This window comes from Chiroxiphia lanceolata, chromosome 3 (assembly GCF_009829145.1).
Source record: "Chiroxiphia lanceolata isolate bChiLan1 chromosome 3, bChiLan1.pri, whole genome shotgun sequence".
Classification (NCBI taxonomy): Eukaryota; Metazoa; Chordata; class Aves; order Passeriformes; family Pipridae; genus Chiroxiphia; species Chiroxiphia lanceolata.
The window spans coordinates 44,317,308-44,343,840 of record NC_045639.1 but is presented as its reverse complement, the minus strand read 5'-3'; the positions used below and the strand labels follow the sequence as shown (position 1 = coordinate 44,343,840).

General features: G+C 38.4%; 2 protein-coding genes across 24 annotated transcripts in view; both read left to right on the top strand.

The window, feature by feature from the left end:
- AFDN (afadin, adherens junction formation factor) overlaps positions 1 to 5,049 on the top strand; it is a 123,586-nt gene extending 118,537 nt beyond the window's left edge. For 21 of the 22 annotated variants that reach the window (XM_032684016.1, XM_032684002.1, XM_032684008.1 and 18 more), the window contains 2 exons: positions 2,069 to 2,147; positions 2,872 to 5,049. In XM_032684016.1, coding sequence (XP_032539907.1) covers positions 2,069 to 2,147; positions 2,872 to 3,016 — 224 coding nt within the window. In that variant the 3' untranslated portion in view covers positions 3,017 to 5,049. Of the gene's footprint in view, positions 1 to 2,068; positions 2,148 to 2,871 lie in introns of those variants that run through there. The other variant, XR_004356307.1, reaches the window with a different exon arrangement.
- A 4,615-nt stretch (positions 5,050 to 9,664) lies between these two features.
- Positions 9,665 to 26,533, top strand: part of KIF25 (kinesin family member 25) — a 41,971-nt gene continuing 25,102 nt past the window's right edge. Inside the window, exons 1-7 of one of the 2 annotated variants that reach the window (XM_032684017.1) lie at positions 9,665 to 9,825; positions 10,512 to 10,577; positions 14,334 to 14,450; positions 16,346 to 16,484; positions 20,859 to 20,962; positions 22,180 to 22,268; positions 23,760 to 23,802. In XM_032684017.1, coding sequence (XP_032539908.1) covers positions 9,751 to 9,825; positions 10,512 to 10,577; positions 14,334 to 14,450; positions 16,346 to 16,484; positions 20,859 to 20,962; positions 22,180 to 22,268; positions 23,760 to 23,802 — 633 coding nt within the window. In that variant the 5' untranslated portion in view covers positions 9,665 to 9,750. Of the gene's footprint in view, positions 9,826 to 9,868; positions 9,927 to 10,511; positions 10,578 to 14,333; positions 14,451 to 16,345; positions 16,485 to 20,858; positions 20,963 to 22,179; positions 22,269 to 23,759; positions 23,803 to 26,533 lie in introns of those variants that run through there. The other variant, XM_032684018.1, reaches the window with a different exon arrangement.

Below are 26,533 nucleotides of genomic sequence, written 5' to 3'. Positions count from 1 at the left end.
GCCAGTTTTGTATCAGAAGGACTCTAGCTATGGAACACTGGATATCGCAGAGAATTAGTGAGCTAAAATAAGACTGAAGACAGGGAATAGTGGAAAAAATTATCTTCAGTCACTATAACTATCTGTGTTGTCAACTTGCTCTTAGGAATATTCTGAAATGGCGGGCTTCTGACATGAAACTTTGGTCCTGTATATCTGTACTGAATTTTTGTTCTTTCAAAGGACTTTCTTTTTTTTTTTGGAAGATCTTACTTGAAAACAGTTATAGTAGAGTAAAATGTGCCTTCCATCACAACACATAGGCTTCCAAAGGGCCTTGCTTCCCTTCCTTATTTGGCACTTTGAAGACATGTAATGAATTAAGAAACCCTAGAACCATCAGTCACTAGTTGTCACCACCACTTTCCTCGCCTCCCATCATCCACAATCCAGGGTACCATTTCATATATAATTGCATTTCCCAATGCTGCTCTCTGTTAATTTTAATTGAAAAATGAATCTCATGAAAGTGAAATGTTCAGTGGTATTGTGTGTGCACATTTGTTTTTCCTGGAAAACAATCGAAAGGACAATCCACAAAGATTTGGTTAGGGTTTTGGTAACAATTAAGGAATATTGTAATACGATGCTTCGCCTTTAATAGCCTAATTCATAAACCATACAACTAATTCTGAATACTCTTATTTCATAATTTTTAAAATAGCCATGAGAACAGGTTAACTTCACCTGATTGCTCAAGCTTCTATGAAGACTGCCTGCGTAACGTACAAAGCCGTTTGCACAAAATGCAGAATTCACTGTGCAGTTTACCATCTCCCATCTTGCTGACTCTTGTTACATTCCTGTCCTTTACAGCTCTTTCCTGTTCTGAGTGTTAACTCTAGTAAACCACGCTTCTGCAAATTTTGCTCTCTTGCCTTCTTCCACTGGGTTTCTTAAGACCATTGAGTCCATTAACTAATCAAGGAAAAAGCCAACACTCAGATGAAAACTATTACCCTAATGCAAATGAAACTCTGAACCACAGCATGTGGATCCAGACTTTCTAAAGCAGGGAAGAGTAGTACTTACATCAATGTAAGAGAGCTCAGTGTGAGAGCAAAAAAAAAAATCTTCATATGCCTGACATACCTAGTGTGATTTGATCCGCTACAAATTTTTGGTGGAAAAAATTTAGCCTAGAGAACACTAACTAAATTTGCCTGTGTGTTCCACTATCATATGTCTCTTACTGAATATTTATGAGAAGTTGTATATACCAGTGGAAGAAGCAAACATTTCCTTTTGTACCAAAGAAGGTTCACAAGACATAACATGTACAATATTGAGACCAGAACTACCTAAAGACAAATCTGAGTAGTGTGCTGACACTCATTTTTACTCTTTTCTTGACAGTTATTAAGAGAATATGGTCTTAAATATAAATTAAATTATTGAAATTTTTGATTGGAAATAAAAGGTTTTGTCTTGTGGCCTTTAGAAAGAATTAATAAAATGTATAAAACCTGTTGTGTTATATCATCCTAAAGGTGCAGTGCTGCAAGATAGTTGCTTGAAATTTAAGTGCAGGGGAGAGGGGGCATCTTCTGAGTAGTACAGTTCACTTAGACTAAACTAAAAATAAAATTCTGACTACTGAACTGCAAACATGATATATACTAATCTTTCAGCTTTTGAAAGAGAGCAGCTGCAGCTAACTTATTTCCTGTGGAGCTTGTCATAGGATAACTGTGTTGCTCTTTCCATCGATCTCCTTGAACAACTTCTAATGTCTGTCTTACAGATAAGCCATAATAAGATAAAGACCATGATTTGTGTGTGCTGGATAATCTAAACAAAATGGGTTCTGACTCAAAATTAGAAATAAAAAAATTAAGCAGTTTTGAGGGGGATGGAATTTGATAGTACTGGTTTTAAATATTGTAGAAGTCAGATGACCCTCTGAATTTATTTCTGATTCTAGTTTGCGATTATTTCTTGAAAGAAGCACTGCACCTTTTGAAGAATGCAGCATAAAACTTTTGTGTTGTAACTGCAGTCCTTCAACATACTTTTTCTTTTGCATAAGGAATAAATTCATACACTGGATCTACAGGAGCAGCTGCTGGGGAAGGTTATCGGGATCCAAGAGACAAAAGATCTAAAAGGTGACATACAGGACTCCATGAACTTTTATACACCTGACTTGCTTAATTCTGCAGTATTTTCTGTTGCTGTTATTGTATCTCCGTGGGCTAATCATTAGTTCTGCAGTTGTCTCTGTCATGGGTTACTGTAAACCACAGCTAAGTTCTCCACAAGTCCCCAGGTGATCTGAAGCACTGCTGAACAGCAGCAAATTTTGGCACTACAACTAAGTAAACCAAATGATCTATGTAAACCAACAGCAGCAACTGTTTTATGTGTATTTATGACTCTGAACAGAACCTCTCAAGTGGGATTCTTACCAAACTTGCAATAAGTGTCAATAATGCAAGCTGTATATATGTCTCATACAAGCTTTACCACACAGCATACTGAAGATATGCTTTGTCTTCCAGTGCTTTTTCTTAGACCTATACCACCATAGAAAAGCTTGCTAATTTAGCCAGAGCAGCAATGCTGTGCTAATATAGACAGAACCTTAGTTTATACCTGCCCTTCACTTTGAAAATTGGCAGGCATTTCCATTAATATTAAGATGCAAGAAATGGTCATAAGCCATAAATTTGTCTTAAGTGATAGCACAATTAAAGGTATGTGTGGGGAACAAAACCTTGCAGAACACAGAGTGGAGACTCTTGCTGTAGTCAATACATGTAATTAAGAATTATTATGTTTAAGGGTATTGGAGATCAGAATTTAAGAAAGTATTTTTTTTTTCCTTTCCAGTCAAGATGCAGATTTACCTGGAGCACCAGAAAACTTGACGTTCAGGGAACGCCAGCGACTTTTTTCACAGGGTCAGGATGTTTCTAATAAAGTAAAAGCTTCTAGGAAACTAATGGAACTGGAAAATGAGTTGAACACAAAATAAGATTAAAGCACCTTATCAGATGTAATGGAAGATCTCCAAATTGAGGGATTGAGATGGGGGGCACACTACTAATGAACAGAAAATGAATGTTTTCTGAAAGGAGTGACTATGATTCCTCTATATCTAAGACTGTTAATTAAGATTTAGAGATGTTGCAATAGCAAGAAAACTGATTACTTTGCCAGGAGCTTGTGGTTTATACAATGAAAGCACTGTAAAATTTTAAAGATATGAATCACGTGAAGGTAACTTTTTCTTTTCTGTTTTGGGGGTTAAGTTCTTGTGCACCAGACCAAGTAGCACTTGTCAAGTTCTGTTTCCTGGTGTTTTACAGACACACTTTTGTTTTAGCTGCTGAGCAGAGAGAGTGAGAATAGCTTGAACTGCCTAAACTAAGCTGTGCACTAGAAAATTAGTATTTTAGGTTGTTTGATAAGAAGGCAATATTTGGGCCACCTTAAATTTGAGACTTCATATGCAAGTTTGACATACTGTATGGTGTTTATAGAATGATCATATCAATACAGATCTTACCATTACTTAGTACTGGAATAACACACATTCTGTAGGTAGAACCTTGGAATAAAAACATTTCTAGTCCTACATATTTGTTGGGTCTAAAATGGTTGCCTATGAGTTTATCTGTAGTTATGGAAAAGTCTGTATGTTGATGCATCCTCACTCTATGTGCTTCAGACTTTCAAAAATGGGAAGATAAAAACCTTTGTTTAACTGTTTCATTAAAAATTACATAAGCAATAGATAGTAGCCTACACTAGTGGCCCTCCATCAGCTAGGACCAAAATGTTAATAATATGTTGAAGGTGAGGAGTAATGATTCCAGTTTCAAGGTGAGCAGAACAGATACATATGTTTTCTGACAAAGGCAGATTTAGAAGTTATTAGGTAATTAGGCATGGAACCATATTCAAAAGTCTGTTACCAGTTCAGCAATAGATTTTTTTGTTCTATGGAGATGTGAACTGGCATATTAGAGAAAAAGACTGAAGTATGAAGCATCAAACAGAATACTGCAGTTTGGGAGTGGGAATGTTAGTAAGGTCATTAAAAGAGCTGGTGTGCTGGCAAGGAACCATCACTGCTTATGCCGAGGAAGCAGTGCTAGTGAGCTCTTCTTCAGTCTAGCTGGCTTTACTGACATCCTGTTACTGTTGTACTGAAAACATTTTTGGCAGTTCAAGCTATTTTTTCACACTGTAATAGCCTTATTTAATTTTAAATTGTTAATCTTTTTCCTCCCACTATTTCTTCAGCTATGCTTATGTGGCTGATGATGTTGGGAATAAGGACCTCATCAAAGTTTTTCTCATTGTGTGATGTTAAGACAATATATATTGTGATTCCAAATAAATTTTCTATTTGACAAAGCCCTTTACTGGCTTTAGATGATTTTTTTTCCTGTATCATATTGTTCTCTTATAAATATATATTTAGGGAATTGTGCACACTTCCAGATACAAAGGGGTAGACTTTCACTGCCTTAGGAAAGAAATCACTTTTAATAAGAGTTGTATGATAAATAAATGCAAGTTAATGAAAATTGGAGTGTAAATATTTTTTACGTATTTCAGGTTTCTTATTTGAAAGTGTGCTTTTACCGTTTCACCTGTTAAATATGAAGTAGAAGATTAAACTGGTTCAAAGTGTTAATGAAGGATCTGCATGCTTGCTATGTCTGTTCATCAGGAAAAGCAAGCCTCTCCCAATTTATCTTGAGAACACTAGCAGCCTTACAGTGACAAGCTTTCCTTAAGGAAAAAACTTATGCTGTTGCTGAATTACTGTTGCTGCTGGATTCTGAAAAAGGCTTAGCAAAAAAATACCTATAACCTTCAGTTGAGTGGATTTGGCCGCTATTGGGCATTCGGGTCAAGTGTGAATATGTGTAAAAGTGCTTTTCATATTTGTCTGTGCATTATTATGAAAAACATCAAAACTGCTGTAGTTTCCCATTTCTACTGTATTTCACTTGCAACCTATTTTTAATAAAGTTTGTATTGTATTTAACTTTGCATTAAATGTTTTTTCTACTGTTTGTTATTTAATTCTGCGTTCCTAACAACGTTATCATAAAACAAAGGGGCTATTTGTATGTTTTGCCTTACCTGTCCTCTTAAAATAAATTTACAAGCAAAGTTGGTGTGTCTCCTAGTAAGTAGATGAAAACTGCAAATTAATTTTACATGGAGAATCAATGAAGGAGGCTGATCTTCATGGATCAGAAAGGAGAATTTCTTGGCCTAGTGTTGTTTGCTACTGTGGCACTGACGTAAAAGAAGTGATTTCTACAGCTTAAACAACAACGTATGAAGTAGTAAATACCAGTGGGGCTCAATTTTGCAGGCTAGTCGTACTGTATTTGTATACTGAAGTTGTTTTTCTAACAACAAAAAGGAACCTGGAACATGGCTTCTTTTGGAAAAGTAAATAGTATTGCATGCAGTCTCCACTGTGATTGTTGTGGTTAATGGGAGTGAGCAGTTTAAGCACTGCCTGGGGAGGGAGCCAGACTTCAGTGAAGTGCTGTACATGCCTTCTGCTGTAGATGTATGTCCACTGGAGATGGGATTGAGAGACACCTATGCCTCCTCCCAGGTGAGTTCCTTAATCTCTTGAGTTGTGGGGTCAAACATTCTTGAATTTTCAAAATCACTGTTAAGGACAATCTGGATTTTAGTTTGAGATATGCGTATAAAGGCAGGGAAGGAGACAAAGGAACTTCACAAAGCTGGAAGTGTTGTTTAGTATGTTGCAAGTATGATTGCCAGGACCTCAAGTCATGGCTGAAGGAAATCTTTTATTCATGTTTTGAGTCTGTAGCTTTTGACTGTAAGAATAGCCTAAGGAAAAAGAACTTACTTGAATGTAGAATGTCTAGCCTAGAAGAAAAAGGAAACGATCCATTGCTTTTCTCTATGGGAGTCCCTCAGTCTAAGCAAGAACAAAGAACCTGGTAGAAGCAAAAAGTGGTGTATTTGGTGAGACTACAGTTATTGCAGCTGTGAACTGTGTCATAGAAACATTGATTTCCAGACCAAAGTAGTCCAGGGGCTGTGGGGGAAGAACTGTGTGTGATGTGCAGCACTGGTAATGCGTTATCAGTGGGGAAAAAGTTTTAGGCTGTGCCTTGCCCAGTTAGGTTGAGTTTGCTCAGTGAGCACACTGGTGTGATGACATTGAACAGTGCAGAACAGCATCTGCTTTGCATTAGGAACATGAGTTGTCAGCCTTGGCAGCATAGCTCTTGGTATTTTAATTGATGATGGCCCTTACAGTGATAACTGTGTAAGATCGTTCTTTACCTCCTAATTCAATTAGATAACAAGTAATCAAAAAATACAGTGATAAAAAATGAGCTTCATTAAAAATAGTCTTAAAACACACATAGTAGTTCATGTATGTGATGATAAGAATGGAAAAACATTGGCTCTTCCTCCTGTTTTTTCAACTGATGCTGCTGTCTCAGGTGGTTAGTTAGTGGCTATGTGGCCCAGAAGGCAAAGCCTCACAGATTAAAAACTTGGAGTTGGGTGACTTATTTCCCATCTATAATGGCAGGTAAACTTTTTAGGGACACCACAGTGCAATACACCTGCTCAGAGAATCTCAGTTTATTCTTGGTAACAGATGCACAGGACTGACCTATAGTTGCTGAAGCAAATGTCTTGCTAAAAATGTGGAATGAAGTATTTACAGCTTCACTGAATAATGTTTTAGGAGGTTCAAATGAACCTCCTAAAGGCTGTGTGCAATACAGCAATCTCAAGTTACCGTCTGCTGAGCGTGGCAAATGCCGCCTCATACAGGCAGTAGAAAACCCAAAGGCAGACCATCTCCATGTTTGGCACAAGAGGGTAGCAGCCTTCTCTCTTGGTAGTTTTCCCAAGTGTTTTTCTACTCATTTTGTTTCTTGTTACTGTATTTGGGAATGCTATAATGGATGACTTGTTATCAGAATGCTGGAGCTGGGACCTCATAGGTCTTGTGGGTTCCACTGCTGAGGTTAAAGTGAAATGCACTGAAGTATTCAAGACAATGCTTAGTAGTACCTAAGATTTATAATCCACTGATGGATTTTATAATCTGTGGGCGGTATTTCACTGATGCTAAAATTAGTAGTTAAATGTGGACTTAGACAATTTCATTGAATTTCTGGCCCTCCAGTTCCACAGAAGGTTCTGTAATAAGGCAGGGCTCTGCATTTGCAGGAGAAAGATGGGATCAAGTTGGTAAAAACCAAGATTTCTTCAAAGCAGAGAATTGATGTAGAAAGTTGTGCTAAGAGTACAGCCTGGCAGCGTTTCCAGAAGATAGCTGGATTTCATGTTTGTTTCTTGCCTAGATCTCACTGACAGACTTATGTTCCTTGCCCACCAAGCAGCTTCTCCTAAAATCTGGAAATAGAAGGAAAATCCCTAAAAATAATTACTGCTGTTATGATGAGTCACAGATCATACTGTGATTTTATGTTTATTTTTTTATACAGATGGGACAATTTTCAGTACTATCCAACCTTCCAGAGGTGCACAGAGAAATGACTAAATAAGAGTAGTCTATGGATGCTCAGTTTTAGGTTACTAGTTCAGAGTGATAATAAATTAAGTCTTGGCTGTTACAACCTACAGAAACAAGATCCTTAATCTCATTAACAGTGGATGAAACCTGCAATAGGGAACAGATTAACCATTACACTTCCGAGATGAAGCTGAGTTTTGTTGGAAAATAACATTGTTCTGACTTGATTGCTGCTGAAGGATGATAAGCATTACAAATAAAAATCACAGCTCTCTGTGAAGAATTGTGAGTCACACCCTCAAGCTATTAAATTATTCTCCCCAAAATAGCTAATGTTGATAAAATCCTGTCTGCCTTACTTAGCGCCAACATCTTGTAACATCCACAACATTGCAGCACTTTTGAACTCTTTTTTTTATCCTTTATCCATTTGTTAGTTCTCATTTTTCCACCAACGCAGAACTAGTTGCAAGGACAAACTACTGAGTTACACTTTTGCATCCCAAACTCAACTGCAACCAGCCAGCTGGGTCTTTTTTTAAACTGAGGCTACAGGTCATAGCAACTTTTTGAAGTTGCAGCATCACAGAAGACAGTGGAAGGAGATGCACAGGGGTGTTTGGTTTGGTCTGTGATAGATGGCTTGCATCTGGGTTCTGCTGTAAAGGATTGTTATCCCTTTGTGCCAAACATGGAAAGATTCGCTGCTGTGTCTTTGGATTTTCTGCTGCCCGTATGAGCATTTGCATGTTCAGTAGACAGTAACTTGAGACCTCTATTTTGCAGAACTGGATTCTTCTGTAATTATCATGTTGGTTTTGGTTTAAACCCCCCCCCAAGCAACTGTAGTGCAAAAAATAGTGCTATTTCCCACTTCCAAGACGCTGACATGTTTGTCTCTGGCATACTCTCATATTTTATAGTCAAATGGTATTATGACTGCTTTCAAGATCATGTTAATCTTTCAGTGCAACACAGCACAGCACTAAGGAGTATTACTACTGTATGTCATGTATTCACCTCACCATGTTAGACCCCCAGCCACAGCCTGGATTAATAGCTCCTGTGTTGGGCAGCCTCTCAGGACTCCCACACCAGCTGAACCCACAGGCTTTGTCCTTGTCCTAAGTCCAGCCCTAACACTGGCTGTGTTCAGATCTCTGTGGTGCATCATTCCACCAAGTGTCAAAGCGAGGTCAGCTACAGCTGCTTGCCCAGAGCTGGGTCTAACTGGAGTTTGAGTAGCTCCAAGGGTGGAGACTCCATAACCTCTGTGGCCAGCCTGTGCTAGTGTTTGACCACCCTCACACTACCCTTACACTCCTGTCCTGTGGTGCAGTGGTGTTCATGCTCTCCCATCAGGTTTCTATACGTATTGACTGGATCCTCCTCAGCTTTCCCATCCTCCAGGTTGCGCAATTACCAGCACACTCCGCGTAACAGATGTTCATATCCCTTAATCTGCTTTGTGGCCTTTGCAGCCTTAGCCCATAGCACATAGCACCAACTGCTCACGGGCAGAAATCCTGTAGCCAGTGTCAGAGCTCTCAGCTCTGTCCTCCTCCTCCTCGCCCTTTTTGGTGGTGTGAGGTTTGCACCCCTGGGCTTAAGAACTGGGGAGCCTCACACCAGCCTTGGGGAGCACCAGGCTTCCCTTCTGTTTCTGCACTCCCTGCCCTAATTCTCTGCCTTGGCCTCAGAGGTCCCTTATCCCAAGAGCTGGTGCAGGTGGTGGGATCCCCCCAGCCTCTCTGGATGATGGATATGGATTTCTGAGGTCACTCATTCCAAGTGACGCAGCAGGCGGGCAGAAGTATCCCCCCCAGCCTCTGGGGACAAGGATATGGACCTCTGATGTCACTTATCCCATGGGACGCTGTAGGGGAGTGCCCAGGGACAGCAGCCCGCTCCCCGTTCAGCCAGGCCTGGTGCGAGGGTAGCACCACCCCCGCCCTGCTGCGCCCGGCGCTGCCCCGCCCCGTCCCCTCCCTGCACGAGGATTGGTGGAATGCCCTGCCACTCACGGACGGGGAGGTGCTGAGGGCGGTGCTGACGCTCGTCCAGCCAATAGCAGCGCGGGAAGGGGGCGGGCCCGTCACCATGGCAGCCGCCTGGCCGCCGCAGCCGCGTCCTGGGTTAAATCCCCGCCGGAGCCGGGGAAGCTCCTGCTCCGCCTGGGCGCGGGAGCGGGGAGGACGATGCGGCCGCGGCGTGGGCTCGACCCGGGCTCCGTGTGGGCGCAGCGCCTACGGCAGCTGGAGCAGCAGTTGCGCGTGAGGAACGAGGGCGGGGCTGGGGCGTTGGGGGGCGGGGCCTGCAGTCCCGCACGTGCCGCGCGGTCCCTGTCGGCGCTCCCCGATGCTGCCCATTGCCGATAACAGTGGGCTCCAGGCGAGGAGCCTGAGTCCGGCGGCGTGGGGGGGCTTGTCGGGCCGCCTCGTATGGGGGAGAGGCTGCTTCTGCTGGGGCTGGGATAGAAACGGGGTGCCAGAGCAGTGAGCGGCTCTCCCCCCTTCCCTCAAGCCCAGCTCTTGTGGCAGATGGCACCTGTGCTCAGGAATAGTTCGGCCGCCACACCATGGAAGGCCTCTAACAGTGCTGCCTTTGGAAATGGAAACTTACGTGGTTATGTGTAAATAAATAAAATTGCACTTCTCTGAGAACCGGTGGTTTCATAAAGCAAGAGGGGGTTAAATTGTGTACCTGTTCATTCCCACACGAGCAGGCAAAAGGACAAAAAGTATAGAAATAAAGAACTATTTACTTTGATTTTTACAAGCTTGTATACAAATATTATTGTGATTAGGAGATTGGGAGTAGGTAGTCCTTTGATCCCGGAAGTGTGAGAAGCACTGGAATGTAATAATGAAAGCTATCATAATGAAATAATGTTAATCAGAGTGAATGAGTCTGATAAATTCTTACTATTGTGGAGTTCTGGGTGTGTTTTCTTCCTTAGGCCAAAGAAGAAAGAATAGTTGTCCTGGAAACTGAAAATGCTGCTCTTCATCTAAAACTTGCAGAGGTGACTATTAGTTATTTTCTTTCAAAAAGAGTTCTTAGGAAATTTAAAAAAAAAAAAAAAAAGACCCTGAAATCTGCCTTCCCATTTTTGGATTTTGCACTTTTTACCAGTTGGGGAAATCTATGAAGGGATTAAGGCTCAGCATTTCTGTTCTTTTCAAAATTGTAGTACTAGACTGTTTAAGTAACTAGAAGTTGTCTTAAAGTTAAATATTTGCTATTGTTTTGAATGTATAAAACTGAACTGAAGGAATGACTCTGCAAGCGTTTAATATGGAATATTGCTTTCTTCTTGCAGGGAACATGTTTGTCTAAAACACAGTAGTAGATTTTTCAGGAACACTTTTTAGATGCAATTAGGATGATGCTTCGAAGAGGACTGTTCATAGAGTGCAGGAAAGACATTTCATTATGAGTAGACTTACCAGAGATGCTAGGTTGCATGTCTTCACAGCACTAATGTTATACTTGTCTGGAAAAGATGAGGTAGTGTTGCTCATGTACCGAGTCGCAGAGCACACAGCAACAGCTGGATGCTCTCATTTCCTTATATCCTTCTACAGAAGCTTAGGTTGTTTACCTAGACCATTATTGAAATAAGGAGCTGCCTGTGATGATGTTTGGGGCCTTCAAGGGTAAGACTTCAGAGATGTAAAGAATCTATGCTGCTAGAGCAGAGCCAGCTGCGAGTATTAGTGGTGATACAGACTGTTGGCCAAGAGTTTCTAATCTGGGCTGAAACATTAACTGGTTTTGTGACCTCAGGAAAGCCATTTACCCTCCCTATGCGTTTGTTAACACCCATGGATAAAAGTGGGTTTAACATTTTTCAGAGTCTGACTGGAAGCAGATGGTACATCTGAAATGAAATTTACTAGGTATACAGAAGAACACTGTAATTTATTCTGACAAAATGTTTTTATTGTTTTTGTTCTGCCTTCTGATATTCACTGAAAGCCTTAAGTATTTTAGCTGGTTGTTTTTTACCCTCACAAACACAAGAAATAAATTATTCTAATCAGTAAGGTACTTCAGATGTAGGAAGAAGTTGCCTGTGTATTAGATAATGAAGCCTTCTTTCTCAAATAGAGCACTGCTTCATTTTTTTGAAAAATGTGGTAAAGGTATGAACACCTACAGACACATGAGGACCAGTCAGAAACAATATCAAATGATTTCTGGAAATACTTTGCAATTAACCTTGCACTGATGTTTCTATTCAGGCAGTTATTTAAAAATACTTGAGTCACTTCTTCCCGGTTAATTTGCCCCAGCAATCTGAAAACATGAGCTAAACTGACATCTATGAAATAGTTTTACCCTAATTGAAGACTATGTAAAACAATACTAATTGAAATTAGTATTATTTAAGGTCGTGCAATGTTGCACAATATCTCCCAGTATTTCACCAGCTATGCTGGTGAGAAAAGTTACTGCCCTGGGCTGTCAGTCCGTGACCCTTCAGATCTGCTGGTGGTGGAGCTGCCCAAGTGATTGAGCTGTAACAAGTTCAGTCGCAGTGACCAGGGTTAAGAGAGGTCTCATTCTTAACTTGTAAAAGCTAATTGGATTCGTTTTGGATGAAGTGAGTTAGGGATCGCTGGAGACAAATTTATGAGGATTGCCATAAATTAGGATTTGCAGTGTAGATGTTTGTCTGTAGGCTGCATCAGTTATCTCCTGCTATAGACCTTCGCTTATATCCTTGAGACAGTGATGAATTACAGCACTTCCACTTTGTTCTGCAGCCCAGTATATTTTTATCCTGGCAGCATATTGTAGGGGTTGTTACTGAACATAGGAAATCAGATTCTTTCTTGGTAGGCTTCCTTTTGTCTATTTGGAAATGTGTTTATCTACCTGCATGCCCCTTGCTTTTGTTAGCTGTCCTTGAGGTCCTGATCCTGCAGCCTTCCTTACATAAAGCCAAGTCTGCTAGAATGGAACCAATTGCAAAACTGAGATTTCACTTTGGAGAACATTATTATGTAGTTCAGTTTCACTTCTGTTTATAATAAAGCTGACTATAAAAAGTTTTACAGTCAATTTTTTGCTTCTGTGCACGAGCACAGATTTGCAGGTTCTGGCCTGTGAACAGCTCTGATGAATGCTAAAGTTATTTTAATGGAGAAAACTTCTAAACCAAGGCAACATTTGCAATAAAGATAAACTTGATAGCGGAAGCAATGAGAGGGTGACTGCAATGACCAGCAGTCGACCACACTGCTTTTATTGTTAGTGTTAGGAAATATGGAGGGTCAAGGGGAATCTGTGCAGATGGTGCAGATTAGATGTTAAAAGTAGGTTTTAACTAGCTTAAGCTTATTTAGTAATGATGCTTGAGTACTGCAATTGCTTATAAATGTGCTTAACTTTTCACGTGTGATTAGAGATACTAATTCTGGTGTGCTACTTGGGTCCATTTTTGTCAAACTATTTGTAAATATTGCATCTGAGTAACATGAGTCTTGAAAATCCTCAGAGTAAAAGAATGTATAAACACTGTATAGAATTAGTCTCAATTTCTGGGAGCTTAAAGCCTGTAACAAAAAGAAACTTATAATTTTTTTAAAATAATCTCTTCCTGCTATTTCTTTTCCATTTAAGAACTTCTTATATTAGTGCTAAGGTGCTGCATAATTGTGCAGAGTCTCCACTTGCATTTGTAAATGGAGGATGCGTGCTTTGTGAAGGTAAAAAAGCCACGTGGAAACATTGGTTTAGATAAGTGAAGTACTTTTTTTGAAAATATAATCTTTTTTTGTCCTTACGGCACCAAAACATTGTGTTGTTGTTTTTGCCAATATCATCTGTAGTTAACCTGCAATTAAATGTTTAATTTTTACCTAATGTTATCAGATTATTGGAATTAAATCAAACCCATTATGTGAGTAGGTTTAGCTCTTTCATGTCTTCTGTTGTACTCTTCTATGCTTTGCTAATTTGAATAATGGGAAACTACAGTTGCAGAATGTATGGTGTGAACAAAGTAGGAAATAAGTTCATGCAAGAGACAAGTGCATTTTAAAAATAAAGGAAGAGGCAATTAGTACTGGGGAAAGTGGGTGAAGAAGTTGCAGCTCATTTTAAGTACCAGCACTGTCAGTAAATGACAATTGCTTTGGTTGCTTTGATCTCTGAAGACCCAGTGTAGGGCTTTATTGGCACAGTTTTGCACCATTACAACCCTACAGAGTGTAATGGAGTCGGTGTTGCCAGGCAGCTGGAGCAATGGACAGTAAGTTGGGGGCTGTTGTATTAACAGATCCTTCAGGACTTCAGCAGTTAACATGTGTACGTGTGTCTTTGTTCTGTTTCATGTCCTTCCAGAGTGCTTTCTGAGTTAAATCTAGTTTCCAGGAGACACTTAATAATCCACCTAGGTAACCAGCCCTTTTCCCTAAGTGAAGACACAATTTTAACCCTTTAGATCCACCTCAAGCGTAAGTAAGAGGGTTTAGGTACAGCAAAGGCATTTTAGAAGTCTGGTGCTCAGGTTTACCACTCTAAGAAAGTAGAACTGTGTGATGTTAGCCAGCTACCATGAGGTGATTCTTCACATGACTCAGAAAAAGGTAAAAGCAAAGAAATTATTCTTTGTTTGCGAAGCCCAGCCATGATGATGATGATGTATTGACAATATCCCATGTAATCAGATAGTTGAGTTACAAGTGTTTACAGAGACAAAGGGGACAGAATGCAACAGGAAACATGAGTGTTTTAAGGTGATTTTTTTGGTGATTTTTTTTTTAAATAGTATCAAGGGTTGGCCGGAAGAAGCACTAATGAAGTATTGCAGCTCTATGCTGCTCGTGGCGGGCAGCAGAAATTGCAGAGGAGTTCTCTTGTAACCCAGCTGCACAGAGCAATAAAGGTAAAGACATTTATTAATAATGTAGGCATAATCTATGCCCTAAACATTTACATGCTTATCAAATACAGTAAAACACAGAAAATGGTTAGATATGAACCTGATCTGTGGCTTTACTCTATTCACAGCAGAGCTTGCAGTGAGATGTAGCCATTGTTCAGTGGTTTTGCTGCAATAGGCTGCAAAGTCACCTGAGTCACCTGAGAGACTGCTGAAAGTGGCTGCTCCTGAGCTCCAGGATTTTACACACAGGCTGCTGTCAATACCCAAGCTAGATATTTTTGTAATCAAAGCATTTCAGTTCCTAATTTGATTATCATGTTGACATCCCCTAAAAAACAATAATTGTGATATACTTTAACCAGATAGGCCGATCCTTTAAAAACACATTGGAGAGTTCCATTGATCACTAAGAGTTCTGATCTGGCAGACTTCACAAGAGGTCTCACAAGAGACACCCACAAGAGTTTGCTGTATGCTTACTCAGGTTTTCTTAATTTTGCATCAAAGAGGCTGAAACTGTTCTCCCAATGCCAGTGCTGTAATATTTTCCTTTATTGAAGTACTTATTCATTATGTTACTGCATAGGATAGTGAGTTCCTTTTAGAGACACAAACAAATGTCAGCTTTTCTCAGGGCAGCACTGACTGGCTGCATAAAATGACTGAAAAGTCTCTCAGGAAAAAATCTGATTCTTAACAGGCAGAAGGATGCAGCTTAATTGTATCATAGTTGGGTTAGGTGATCGTTGTAGGTCCCTTCCAACTGAACTATTCTGTTCTGTTCTAAATATAGTGATTCTGCTCAGTAAATTTTGTGATAGTGTTTTACATTTTAGGTTAGTTAGAACTGCCTGTGATGCAATACCAATGGATTGCGATGGTTTACTATTAGACGTCAGCGAATGCTAGGAAAGAGCAAAGCTCTCCAGATAAAAGTCTAGATGAATGTTAATCCTATACCTGTAATAACAAAAAAATACTTATTCCCAGTTACATTCTGTGGCATTTGAGAGTAAGAAATACAGTGATTTTGTCCCTTAAGATTGCCTTTTTATCATTGAAACTAGTTGATTAATTAGAGGTCAGTACCATAGTTGGAAAAATAAAATTTGTCACAGAATATGTGATACTTTGTACCAGGCTGACTAATGAAAGATCACAGTACTTCTGTTGGATAAGGTATTGTTAAGTTCATCTTACAAATGGTTTTACACGTTAGTTTCAAGACTTAGATGTTAAGAAGTCTACTAATCCTAAAATCAGGTCAATTTGGTTTTATTTATTTGGACTTGTAAGTGAATATAAGCCCATCTTATAAACATTTAAAAGTCTTATAATGTATCTTATGCTGAGTTATGTCCATAGTACAAATAATTTTCTGAACAATAAAGGTTTCTGATCTTTTCAAAATACACCTGTTCTCATAAGAAGGCAAAGAACTAGCTTACTTAAGAAATGACTTAGACTGAATCTTAAGTATCTCCTGATCAAAGTGTGGAAAATGAATGCAGGAAGGGATATACAGATCACAACTTTTCATTGCTAATTCTGAATACGTCCTATAAGTGAACAGAACACCCACTCACACACACTTATTTTTGTCTGATGAAATAAGAAAGAGATTTGGTGTACACCTGAAACTGAGTAACAGTCAGAATATGTAGGATAAGATCCATATAGTCTTGCTGAAATTTTTTAGGAAATTACATTGCTAAATGTCTCGCAGGATCCTTCTCTAAACATGCTGAAAGACATACTCCTGAAGACTTCCTTTCGTCAAGTAGAGGGTTCTTCCTGCCTGTGATATCTCACCCTAATTATTTGTGTTGTTATATTGATTCTTCTTAACTGCTGGTTTTGTGTCTTTATAACATATTTTTCTTCTTGCTGAGAAGAGGCTTAAGCAAGACCTGAAGAGCCTCCATTCATTTGCTCTTGAGCTTTCAAAAGAGTTTCGGCGTCAAAGCAAGACTTGTCTTTACCAAGTTTTGGCAGCAGTCCAAGGGGTACAGCTGCAAAATGAAGCAATGCAAAGTAAGGCTCATTGCACTTACATTTTGAACATGTAACATCAACAATATATTTGCTAAATGTTACTAACATTAAAAGGTTGAGTTTGATCTTTTGAAATGTGTCACTGAAATTGTAGCACTTGTTTCTTGTTTGACATTAGATTGTCAAGGAGTTCTGTCGAGTTAGAAGGACTGCAAATACTCTGCAGAGATTTAGCTTTTTTTAGGATTGCAGCTGCTATTAGACTGTTGCTGAGTTGGCTCAGCTGTAACATTTTTAAACTGCAGTTCTTAATGCATGATATCTCGACTACTTTAGAATAGTCAAATAAAGAATGTGTTGCTTTATAAAGCTGAAATTTGTCTCCTTTTGACTGTATCGGAAGAGGACTAAGGTGATTTCAGAGATTTCTGAAAACACTGCCTGAAATTAGGATAGACTGGATTTTTAATATTTGTGTATTTACAGAAAAAAAAAATACTTCCAAATCAAAACCCAATTCCACTTGCTAGACTGTAGATAATAACACCACATGGACTACTGTTTCGGAATTCAGGTGCCTCTTTGTTCTTGGAGGAGACGCAACAGGCACTGGTGCTCTCTGCCCTCCTCGCTGAGGGCTACATGCATTGGTCCGACACCTGGATCTCATGATATGGATCTCTGCACTTGCTTTCAGTATCCTTGATTCTGGTGGAACTCCTACCAGGGCTGAGAAGCACATGACACATACAGAGCTTATATTGAAGCTTAGCAGCCTGATGAACAAAGAACAAATAAATAATATACTCAGAGACCCTGTGTGATATCCATGTGTTGCCATTTAAAAGATTTGGTTTTTTCCTGCTTTACTTTTTGGTTGAAACACTCCATTTTTGGACTGATTTGATTCTCATGGGACTCCTCAAGTCAATATCAACAAACAGCATTCTTGGTGATAGATGCTTACAGAACTTGGCCCTGTAATGTACTAAGTTATGATTAAAATTGATTTGTTTATTGTATTATCTGTGTACAGAAAATGCTCCATCAAGGCATCTTTAAAACAGAAAAAAAACAAAGAGGAAAATGAACTCTATCTAAAGGTGAATGTTTCCCTTATTGAAGCAAGAGGCTAAATGAACAGATAGCAGATTGGTTTTGGCACTTGAGCTGTTGTGGTGTAAATAACTAGTTATTCCTGTTGACTGTTCTCAGTTTGCACTTCATGATGCATTGTTCTATGGAATCATAAGCAGGGAAGCTTCCCTGCCTGTTACAAAATAGTGTGTTGGCACTTAGGTGGATGACTTTTGTTTTGAAATTTCACTGGTTTTCAGTTCTCTGTCAAATGTTTAAGATGGAGATTCTATTGTTAAGGTTAAATATGACAGTAGGAATTGCCATCCTTTAATTACATAGAATCTTTTGTAGACAGAAAGCCCTAAGTATATATTCTGGAGATCATATATATTACTAGTTTAATCTTAAAACAGAGATTGAAAATGAAGGGGGAGAATTATAGAAGAAACATTTGAATAGGTTAATTCTAAGACTGTAGTTGACATGCAGCAAACTAGAAAACTTCCCTGTAATAACTGAGTAGTCCCTTACCTAGAAATATTTATTCACACTCTGAAAACCAGGCTACTGCCACCTTTCCCACTGAAATTTAAATAGTAGCAATTAATAGCAGAGAGAAGTACCTATTATTTTATTGTTATAGGCCTGTTTCCTTCATAAACAAGGCTGCTATCACTTTTGCCAAAAATACTGGCCCCCCAAATCAAATGATACTACTGAGACAGATGCAGTAATTCAGCAGATTTTGGGAAGAGTAGGTATTTATAAAAATTTAAGATTACTTTTTAGATTGCTTCACCATGCAGATATTGTCAGAAAGAGGAAATTACAGTATCTGTGCTGCTGCAGCCCAGTGACTTAGATATACTTTGCAATTCCAGGACACTTTCTCTCTGGGCTGGAGAAGAGGGCAAACTGGGTAAGGAACTTATTTCCCACTTTACCCATATCCTAGCACCTATGTGCTTTGCTACTGTTGGAGAAGGCTGAGCTCTGCTCTGTGCAGATGTGTTTGTGGAACATGAACTGACAGCATCTTTTATTTTCAACTCAGCAGGCGAGTCTCAACAGCTCAACTGCCTGTTGAAAGCATTTTCTTCTTAGTGTGGAGTATCTGAGGAGGGGAGGGACCTTGGATCCAGCGACAGAAATATTGTAGAAGCCCAAAGAATAATCACAGAATCATAGAATGGTTTGGGTTGGAAGGGACCTTGAAAGGTCATCTAGTTCCAGCCCCCCTGCAGTGAGCAGAGACATCTTCAACTAGACCAAGTCCTCAGAGCCCCATCCAATCTGACCTTGAAAGTTTCTAGGGATGGGGTATGCACCACCTCTCTGGGCAGCCTGTTCCAGTGTTTGACCACCCTCGTTGTAAAAACTGCCTTTTTTATATCTAATTTAAATCAACCCTTTTTTAGTTATAAGATCATTACCCCTTGTTTTTGCAATAGGCCCTGATGAAAATAATGTTATAGCCCAGGATATAAAACAACTGAATTCAAAAGAAGTTTTGGAATTAAGTCTATTACATCATAGCTGCTTGTCCTAGAAGACATGATCAGATTGGTCTCCTTTTTAAACTGGAATCTGGTATGGCAAGAAACATTAAAAACCTCAGGGAGCTATGGGGACAGCTACACATCCAAATCTCAGTTGTGGCTGTGCTGTTATGCTGCTCCAGTTTTTCATGTCCCTTTCATGGAACTTTCTGTTATGCTTGTGTAACTGTTTGTGTAACCACATGCAAAACAGATCAGGGAGCTGATCCAGGACAGAAACTGCTCAGAAAGATGGATTGCTTTTAGACCTCCATGAAACTGTGGAAACAGGTGTGCAAGCACGTTAAAAGATCTGGTGCTGCACTGAATGGGAGGGAATGAAAAACTTCCTAACCAGGACTGTCAGTTAAAGGAACATTACAATCCTGACTATGCTTGCAAGACATCACAACTGTTAGTCTGATTATTAATGAAGATCCTAACTATGATCAGTAATGTTTAAACAAAAAAATCAGCATTCCCAGCTCCCAGAGAATTTCCGTCTAGGTCAATGAGATGGGCAAAGCATGGAGGAAAGCACTGCAGGCATGTAGTAACTACTTGCATAATGAGGATTAAGTAAAATTAGTATTTTCAAACAGATGTACCCAATGGCTGCCCCTAGGTTAAGGATGAAAATGTAACTCCTAAATAGCTTGCAGCTAATGCCAAGCAGACAACTAGGAAAGTGTTAAGTAAGTGTTTGTAACTATATGGCTCTACTTTCAGAAAAAAAATAAAAGTTCAGAAATAAATTATGCATTAGGAAACTTGCTCTGTGAAGCTTCAAGAAGTTTTTTTGTGCTGCATATAAAGCTTTACAAAAAATGGACATTAAAACTGATGGATCAGTCTTACAAATATCAAGGTACCATCTGCTAAATGCAACAACTTGACTCATTTTCTAGGGAATGTTGCTCAAAAGCCCTAGTGTCAAATTAGGAAACCCAGGGTTGATTTCTGTTTTCAGTTATATTCACCATAGAAGGGGTGGTCAGAAAAAGATTAAAAAAAAGAGTAATTAGGGCGTAAGTTAACTGAAACTGGATCTGTAATGTCCAATTGGCTTCTCAAAATCCTCAAGAAGAGACCACTTAAATATTGAAAAAAATTAGCAATTTTTTTTTCCTTTCAAAACTGGAATAATGGAAGACTATCCTTAGCACCTATTGCTTTGCCTTACTGCTTAGTCAAGAGACTTGGGGAACTCAAATTGTGTACAAAAATTTGTTAATAAAAGATACTTATTATGGAGATTACTTAAATAATCAATGAATTCTAATCTTGTGTTTTGAAAAATACAGTATGATTAGGGGTCAGTGACTATAAGAGGCCCTTTTGGCAATTTATGGTAACATACTTGCATGGGATTCTCCAAACAAAAACATGCTAGTATTATCACTCCAAGGATTTTTTATAGTGAAACTTTCATACTTTGTTTCCCCAGCTATTAACATAATGGTTTCCCTGCATGCATGCACTTGTGGAAGAACATTATGAACTAGAGGTGAACAGCATGGGTATTAGAGAAAACTGACACATATGAACTGCCTTTAACCATTTTATATTTTTAGTTGTTTTTCAAGTCTTTGTATGTATAGTTGTGGTAATTATCTGTAGCTTCACAAAGCAAGAGCTATGATGGGATTTTTCAGAGGTGTCTAGTAAATCAAGAACTAACTCTCCTAACTGAAATTTGGTCGAAAAAGTTCATGCTTGTATTTCATGAGGTGCTGCTAGAAAATTAATTTTGTAAAGTCACAGAGTTTATTTCTTTGAAACTGCTTTCTTCTAGTGTTTCAGATAAAAGCTTTTGATCTTGAGCAGTCTCTACAAGAAGTGACAGAGAGATATGAGAAAGAAAAGCAGAAGAGGAGGGCTCTACATAACAGCTTGGTTGTAAGTACATTTAATGACAGAACATTTTCTTATTTTGTTGAAATTATTCGCATAATTTCCTCTTTACCTGGATATATCACCTTCCCCAATTGTCAGTATATGACACGTCTGTTTGCTGAGACACATTTGTCTTACAGTAAACCCCACCACCCCTTTCTTTGTACACAAGGATCTTTCAAATGCACTCATGCAACATAATGCTCTGAGTACCATCCATTTTGAATAGTGGACAAAACTTGAGTTTTTTCATCTTCTTCTCTAAATTTGAAGCTTCCGAAATAGTTTTTAAAACTCTAAAAATATTAACTTGAAATTGCAAAATAGCTGTGTTTTATTTTTTCAAATATGTCTAGATGTATCCTGCTCAGCCGTTAGTGATGGTTCATTTGGGATTAATTTTTTCCTTTATGAACTTTAACTTTACTCTTCCTCCCCACCCCCACAAATCAGGGTTGCCTGATTCAGGACCTGATTTTTAGAAACACAAGCCACCTTTAAACAACATTCTTTAAAGACTTTCTATCTGGGAAAATGAAGCTCTTTGTTAAAAAGTGCTTACCTTCCAAACTCTGCCTTATGTTGCAGTTTATTGAAAGGATATTCCTCAGGGCAGTGGGGCATTAATGACAGTGGTCACTAGTCATCACAAGGCTAGCTGTTTTCAGTCATACGAAACAGGAAGAAATGACCACCAGCAAAAAGGAAGAGATAAACTGAAGTCTAAAACTTCAGAGAAAAAAGCCTGCAGAGAAAAATCAGTTGCTGGCTTTTTAATCATGTAGGAACACACAGTGGAGAGGAAAATGTACAACATGTTTTATATTCCACATCTTGCTCAGGACTGGAGGAAGAGAAATGGAGTGTGTAATCTTGTCTGTTGAGTTAACATAGGTATCTGAAGAAGCTCAGGTAAGGAGGAAGGAGAAAAAGGAAGGGAAGGGAAGAATGTCTTAGAGTGAAAGCCTTTTTTTTTTTCCATATAAACTGAAGAGGGCTGCACAATTCCAGATCTCTGAAGTGCTCGTACTTCCTCAAGTACTTTTTCCTACCTTACCAAGACAAATTATATTGATTCTATTTTTCTTCCCACAGCGTCTAGGGCTATGATGTTGTAAACACTTGCTTTCTTAAACGTGTTCATGTCTGTTTGGCAAATTCTAGTGTATTTGTCCTCTACAGCAGCTTGTGTTAAATACAGCTCAATACTCTAACCCTAGGAATTGAGAGGAAATATCAGAGTCCACTGCAGGATTCGACCATTACTACCTTTTGATGATGCTGCTGGACATTTGATATCACAAGATAGGTAATTTATTTTGGTTGTTTTAGATCTTATGTGACTCATAATTAATATACAGTGAAAATGATACTTAAAATTATATGAAAACAACTGTGTCCTTGATTTTTCTGTTTTTATGTGTGTGTGGAGACAATATAGTATCATAAAAACTAATTACTGTTTTCTTTCTCTTGCTAAATTGGCTTTAGCCAATCTCAGCCCCCTGTCTAAAAGTATATCCACCTCAGTAGAAAGCCATAACTGTTCTGCCAAGCCAGGATTATCCCTGTCTTGGCAGAAGAAACACAGCTGCAGTCAGTTTAGAGTGTATTCTCTATCCTATACAAATTCTGGGATGCAGTAATGTAATAGCTGCCAGAAACTGTGGATAGAGAAACACACTCAGCATTACAGTTGGTTTGTAATGCTGTAGAACACACTGGCTGTTAGCATACACACTGGTAATTCTATTTCAGTATAATTTGGCTCTGCATCCCTAATTTATAATATGTTTACTGTAACCAAAGTGTCAAAACATTCCAAGATCCAAAAGGCAAAGAGAGATTAGATGAGCTTAACAAGCCAAATTCTCCATAGATGACTAACGTGAAAGAAAATAGAGATTGAAACATGCACACAAAGAAAGAAAGGAGAAAACTTGGTGGGTGGCTAGAAACCAGTAACATTATAATTTGCTCTGTCAGTAAATAACTGATTTGGAGCTTTATTTTACTGTTACTGTGTGGTAATTCTAAAAAAAATACATTCAATGTTTTAAAGTTTATTAATTTTTGGCAAATCTTAAAAAAAATAGAACTGTCTTAATTAAAATAATGTCAAAAATTACAGACAGAATATTTCAAGGAGCCTGAAGGAGAAACTTGCATTAACTTGTGCTTGATATAGCTGAGAAGGAACCCACTCGCTGTTTTCATTGCAGTATGATATATTGCAATCAAGTGATGACTTGTAGTGTAAAACAGGATGGATTGGGCCAAAAAAAATTGTTAAGAGTAACTTTTCTTAATGTATCAAAAGTAATTTAAATAAAACTTTTTAAAATAAAACTGTAAAACTGGGGACTGACTCTCCAAACACATACACCAATGAATAAATTTATACACCTCAGCATTCCCAGTCAGTGTTTAGACTAGTAATGGATACAAGATTAGGGACAAATACCTAAAAAGAGGGTACTTTTCACTTTAATGTTCTAAAGTGAAAGCCTCTTGTTACAAGCTCACGTTACAATCTAAAAATAATAGAATAGCTTGCATGTGAATTAGTGTTAATTTGGTTTGTTCTAAATGTCTTTTCTAAAGCAGATTATTTTGCTTGGTTGCACTTATTTTTATTCATAATTAACTGTGGTGTTACTAGGTACATGGGATACTTGGCAATTCTGAAAGGTACTCTTCAGGCACTTTGAACATGGGCTTTCCTCAGCTGCCTGGAACACTTATTGTTTGAATGGTACCTTTTTTTTTTTCCCCATTGGCTTTTTTTTTCTCCTTACAGGCAAAGAAACTTTTCAGAAAAAGTGGCATATGCAGCTGATGATGTAAGTATTTGATGGTGAAATTCAAAAGTAGATTCATGGATACTAGAAGAAGAAACAAGAGGGACATGTGAACCATGAGTTAAAAAAAATATATAGGTACTTTCTTGTCAGTTGGAGCCCAGCTTTGATCACCCATGGGTGATTTGTGCTATTTTCATCCTGACTGTAGTGGTAATAGGTTGGAGCTTCTGCTGGTGCAGCCATCCATTAAACAGAGATTGTATGTTTGCAGTAGTCCTGCAGTCAGTCCCTTTGCAGACTTTCTGCAGTCAGTCCCTTTGAGCCACTTGTATTTGCTGTAACTATTTCTAAAATTATGTCAGGCTTTTTTAAATTTTATTATTGCAACACAGCTAATGCACTAGGAGAGAAATATGATCCCACATGAAACACAGCAGCCTAGGTGGTACTGCAGTCAAGCATGTTAGATTGTCCTGGCTTAGATCATTGGAGGAAGAAGAATGAGTTGAGGCTGCAAATCTAAATGACATTCTAACATTAATTGAGGCCATTACCAAGATAAAAAAAATTTAAAAAGGCTCAGTAGTGCGAGCTAAGGTTAAAGTATTAACTTGGGGCTTAATTTGCTTAGCTGCCATGGTTCTTAGTTGGCTGCTCACTGTTACTTACATGGTGATTAGCCAAATTCTCTTTTACAGTGTAGTGCTTAAAATATTGCTGAAGTGACCTACAGTGTGTTATGCATTTAAATCTCCCAAATTATAGCTTCATTAGGCAGATCTCACTTGCATAATGTGGATAATTATATCTATATGTATATATGCAATTAGATAACTAATGGAGCACATGAAGAGACTAAGAAAGAGTAAATATGTCAGGAGATAAAAAGCAGGGACCTGTAATGGTAGACATAGTGTTCTGGATGCTCACAGCCCATTCACTGTACTATAAAATACCACAACCATCTCTGACCTGTTAAATTTTATTGCATTAAGATGAAATTAGACAATATTTAGGTTTTGGATTATTTAATATAGATACCTGATTTATTAAATATCTGTATGTTTACAAGCAAAGCAATATCTGCTTACTTATGTGAGCTTATGAATTTTAGTTTGTGTGAGACTCACCCGGTAACCTTCAATATGCTAACCTTATTGAATATTTCAGGAATATATATATAAGCATAGACTTGATTGTCAAATGCAATTTGCAAAGTATTAACTTCCTGGGTTTGGAAAACACAACACAGACTTCAAATGTTTTATTGGTTTGCCTTGACATTTATTTGGTTAAAGTACTTTCCAGTTTTGATCAAACACCTTAAGTCTTTGTATTAGTTTCTTAATACAAATTTATCTTTTTAAAAAAAAAATTTGTTGTAAGAATCCTTCTTACAAAAATCAGTCAATTTAGACTAATTTAACAAAAATAGAGGAAAATAATGTTTATTTTCTGTTTATTTTGATTTCAACAACTGAAGGTGTTATGTTTGTGGCTAGGATAAATACACAATTTTCAGATTAAATTATGGGGCTTTATTTGTTATCAAGCTTTTAGTTGCAACACAGGCAAAGTTTGTATTTTGTTTGTATTTCTAGAAACAAGTTAACCATTTTGCAGACAAATACTTATGATTTAAAGGAATTTTTAGATCAAGGTGAAGGAGGTTTCTCAGTGATAGAGGTGCTGAGTTTATTAGTTTTGCTTTTTAGATCATGCCTGTCTTTCCGGGTTTTTTCCTGAAAATACTCTATGTGTCTAACATAACCAGGCAGTTATCTGCCATGATCATTTTAGAGCTAGTGTGTGTTAGAAAACAGAGCCACATTTTAGAATCAGATTCACAACGCAGTCCAGCATACATATCGGAAACTACGCTTGGATCTTTTGGACAAGCTTCAACTTGACATTGTTCCTGCATTGAACCACAGCTCTAGTAATATGCTAATCTGTGTCATCTATGCTACAGCTTTGTCTTGTAACTACAATAGGGAAGACCATGACAGAAGTTGCAGTATAACTTAGCTTTGCTTCTCTTCTGCCAGGAGCTGTGGTAAGACTTCCTTCAAACTGTCTGTAGACAGGCAGAATTGACACTTGGACAGAATGGTTGTGTATCTTTTTGTGAGACTGAGATTACACAAATTCCATTTAATCTTTGAGTGTTTTGTCTTTTGTTTATTTAGATATTTGTATCATTCTTCGAAAGACGCATGCAGTCTTTTCTATAATCTTGCTCGTCTTGTTTAGAGAAAAATTCCCATTCTAAGTCTAAAAAAAAGCTTAGGATTTTATTGGATGTACAGAAGAATATTTCATTTCAGTTTTTGAAGTTTTCCTTTTGCAAAAAACCTGCTTAAAACCTGACTGGACACAGTCCTGGGCAGCCTCTGTAGGTCACTGTGCTCTGAGCAGGGGTTGGTCTCAATGATCTCTGTAAGTCCCTTCCCATCTCAAACATTCTGTAATTCTGATCCAGGATTCTGCCTTCTTTTTTTCTGTAATTCTGATCCAGGATTCTGCCTTCTTTTTTTCTGTAGTTCTGTCAGTCTCTGGAGGTTGTGCTGTGTGCACTAGTGAACACAGGTGCCATGTTTGAATGAGTAGCTCTGAATTCACCTGGATTCACAGCACTAAATGTAGACACTTAAATGAGATGCCTAATTGCTGAAGTGATGTTGGAATTCAACTTCCTTTGGCAGAGAAAAGAAGGTGTCTGCCTCTACCTTACAGAATCACAGAATCATCTATGTTGGAAAAGACCTCT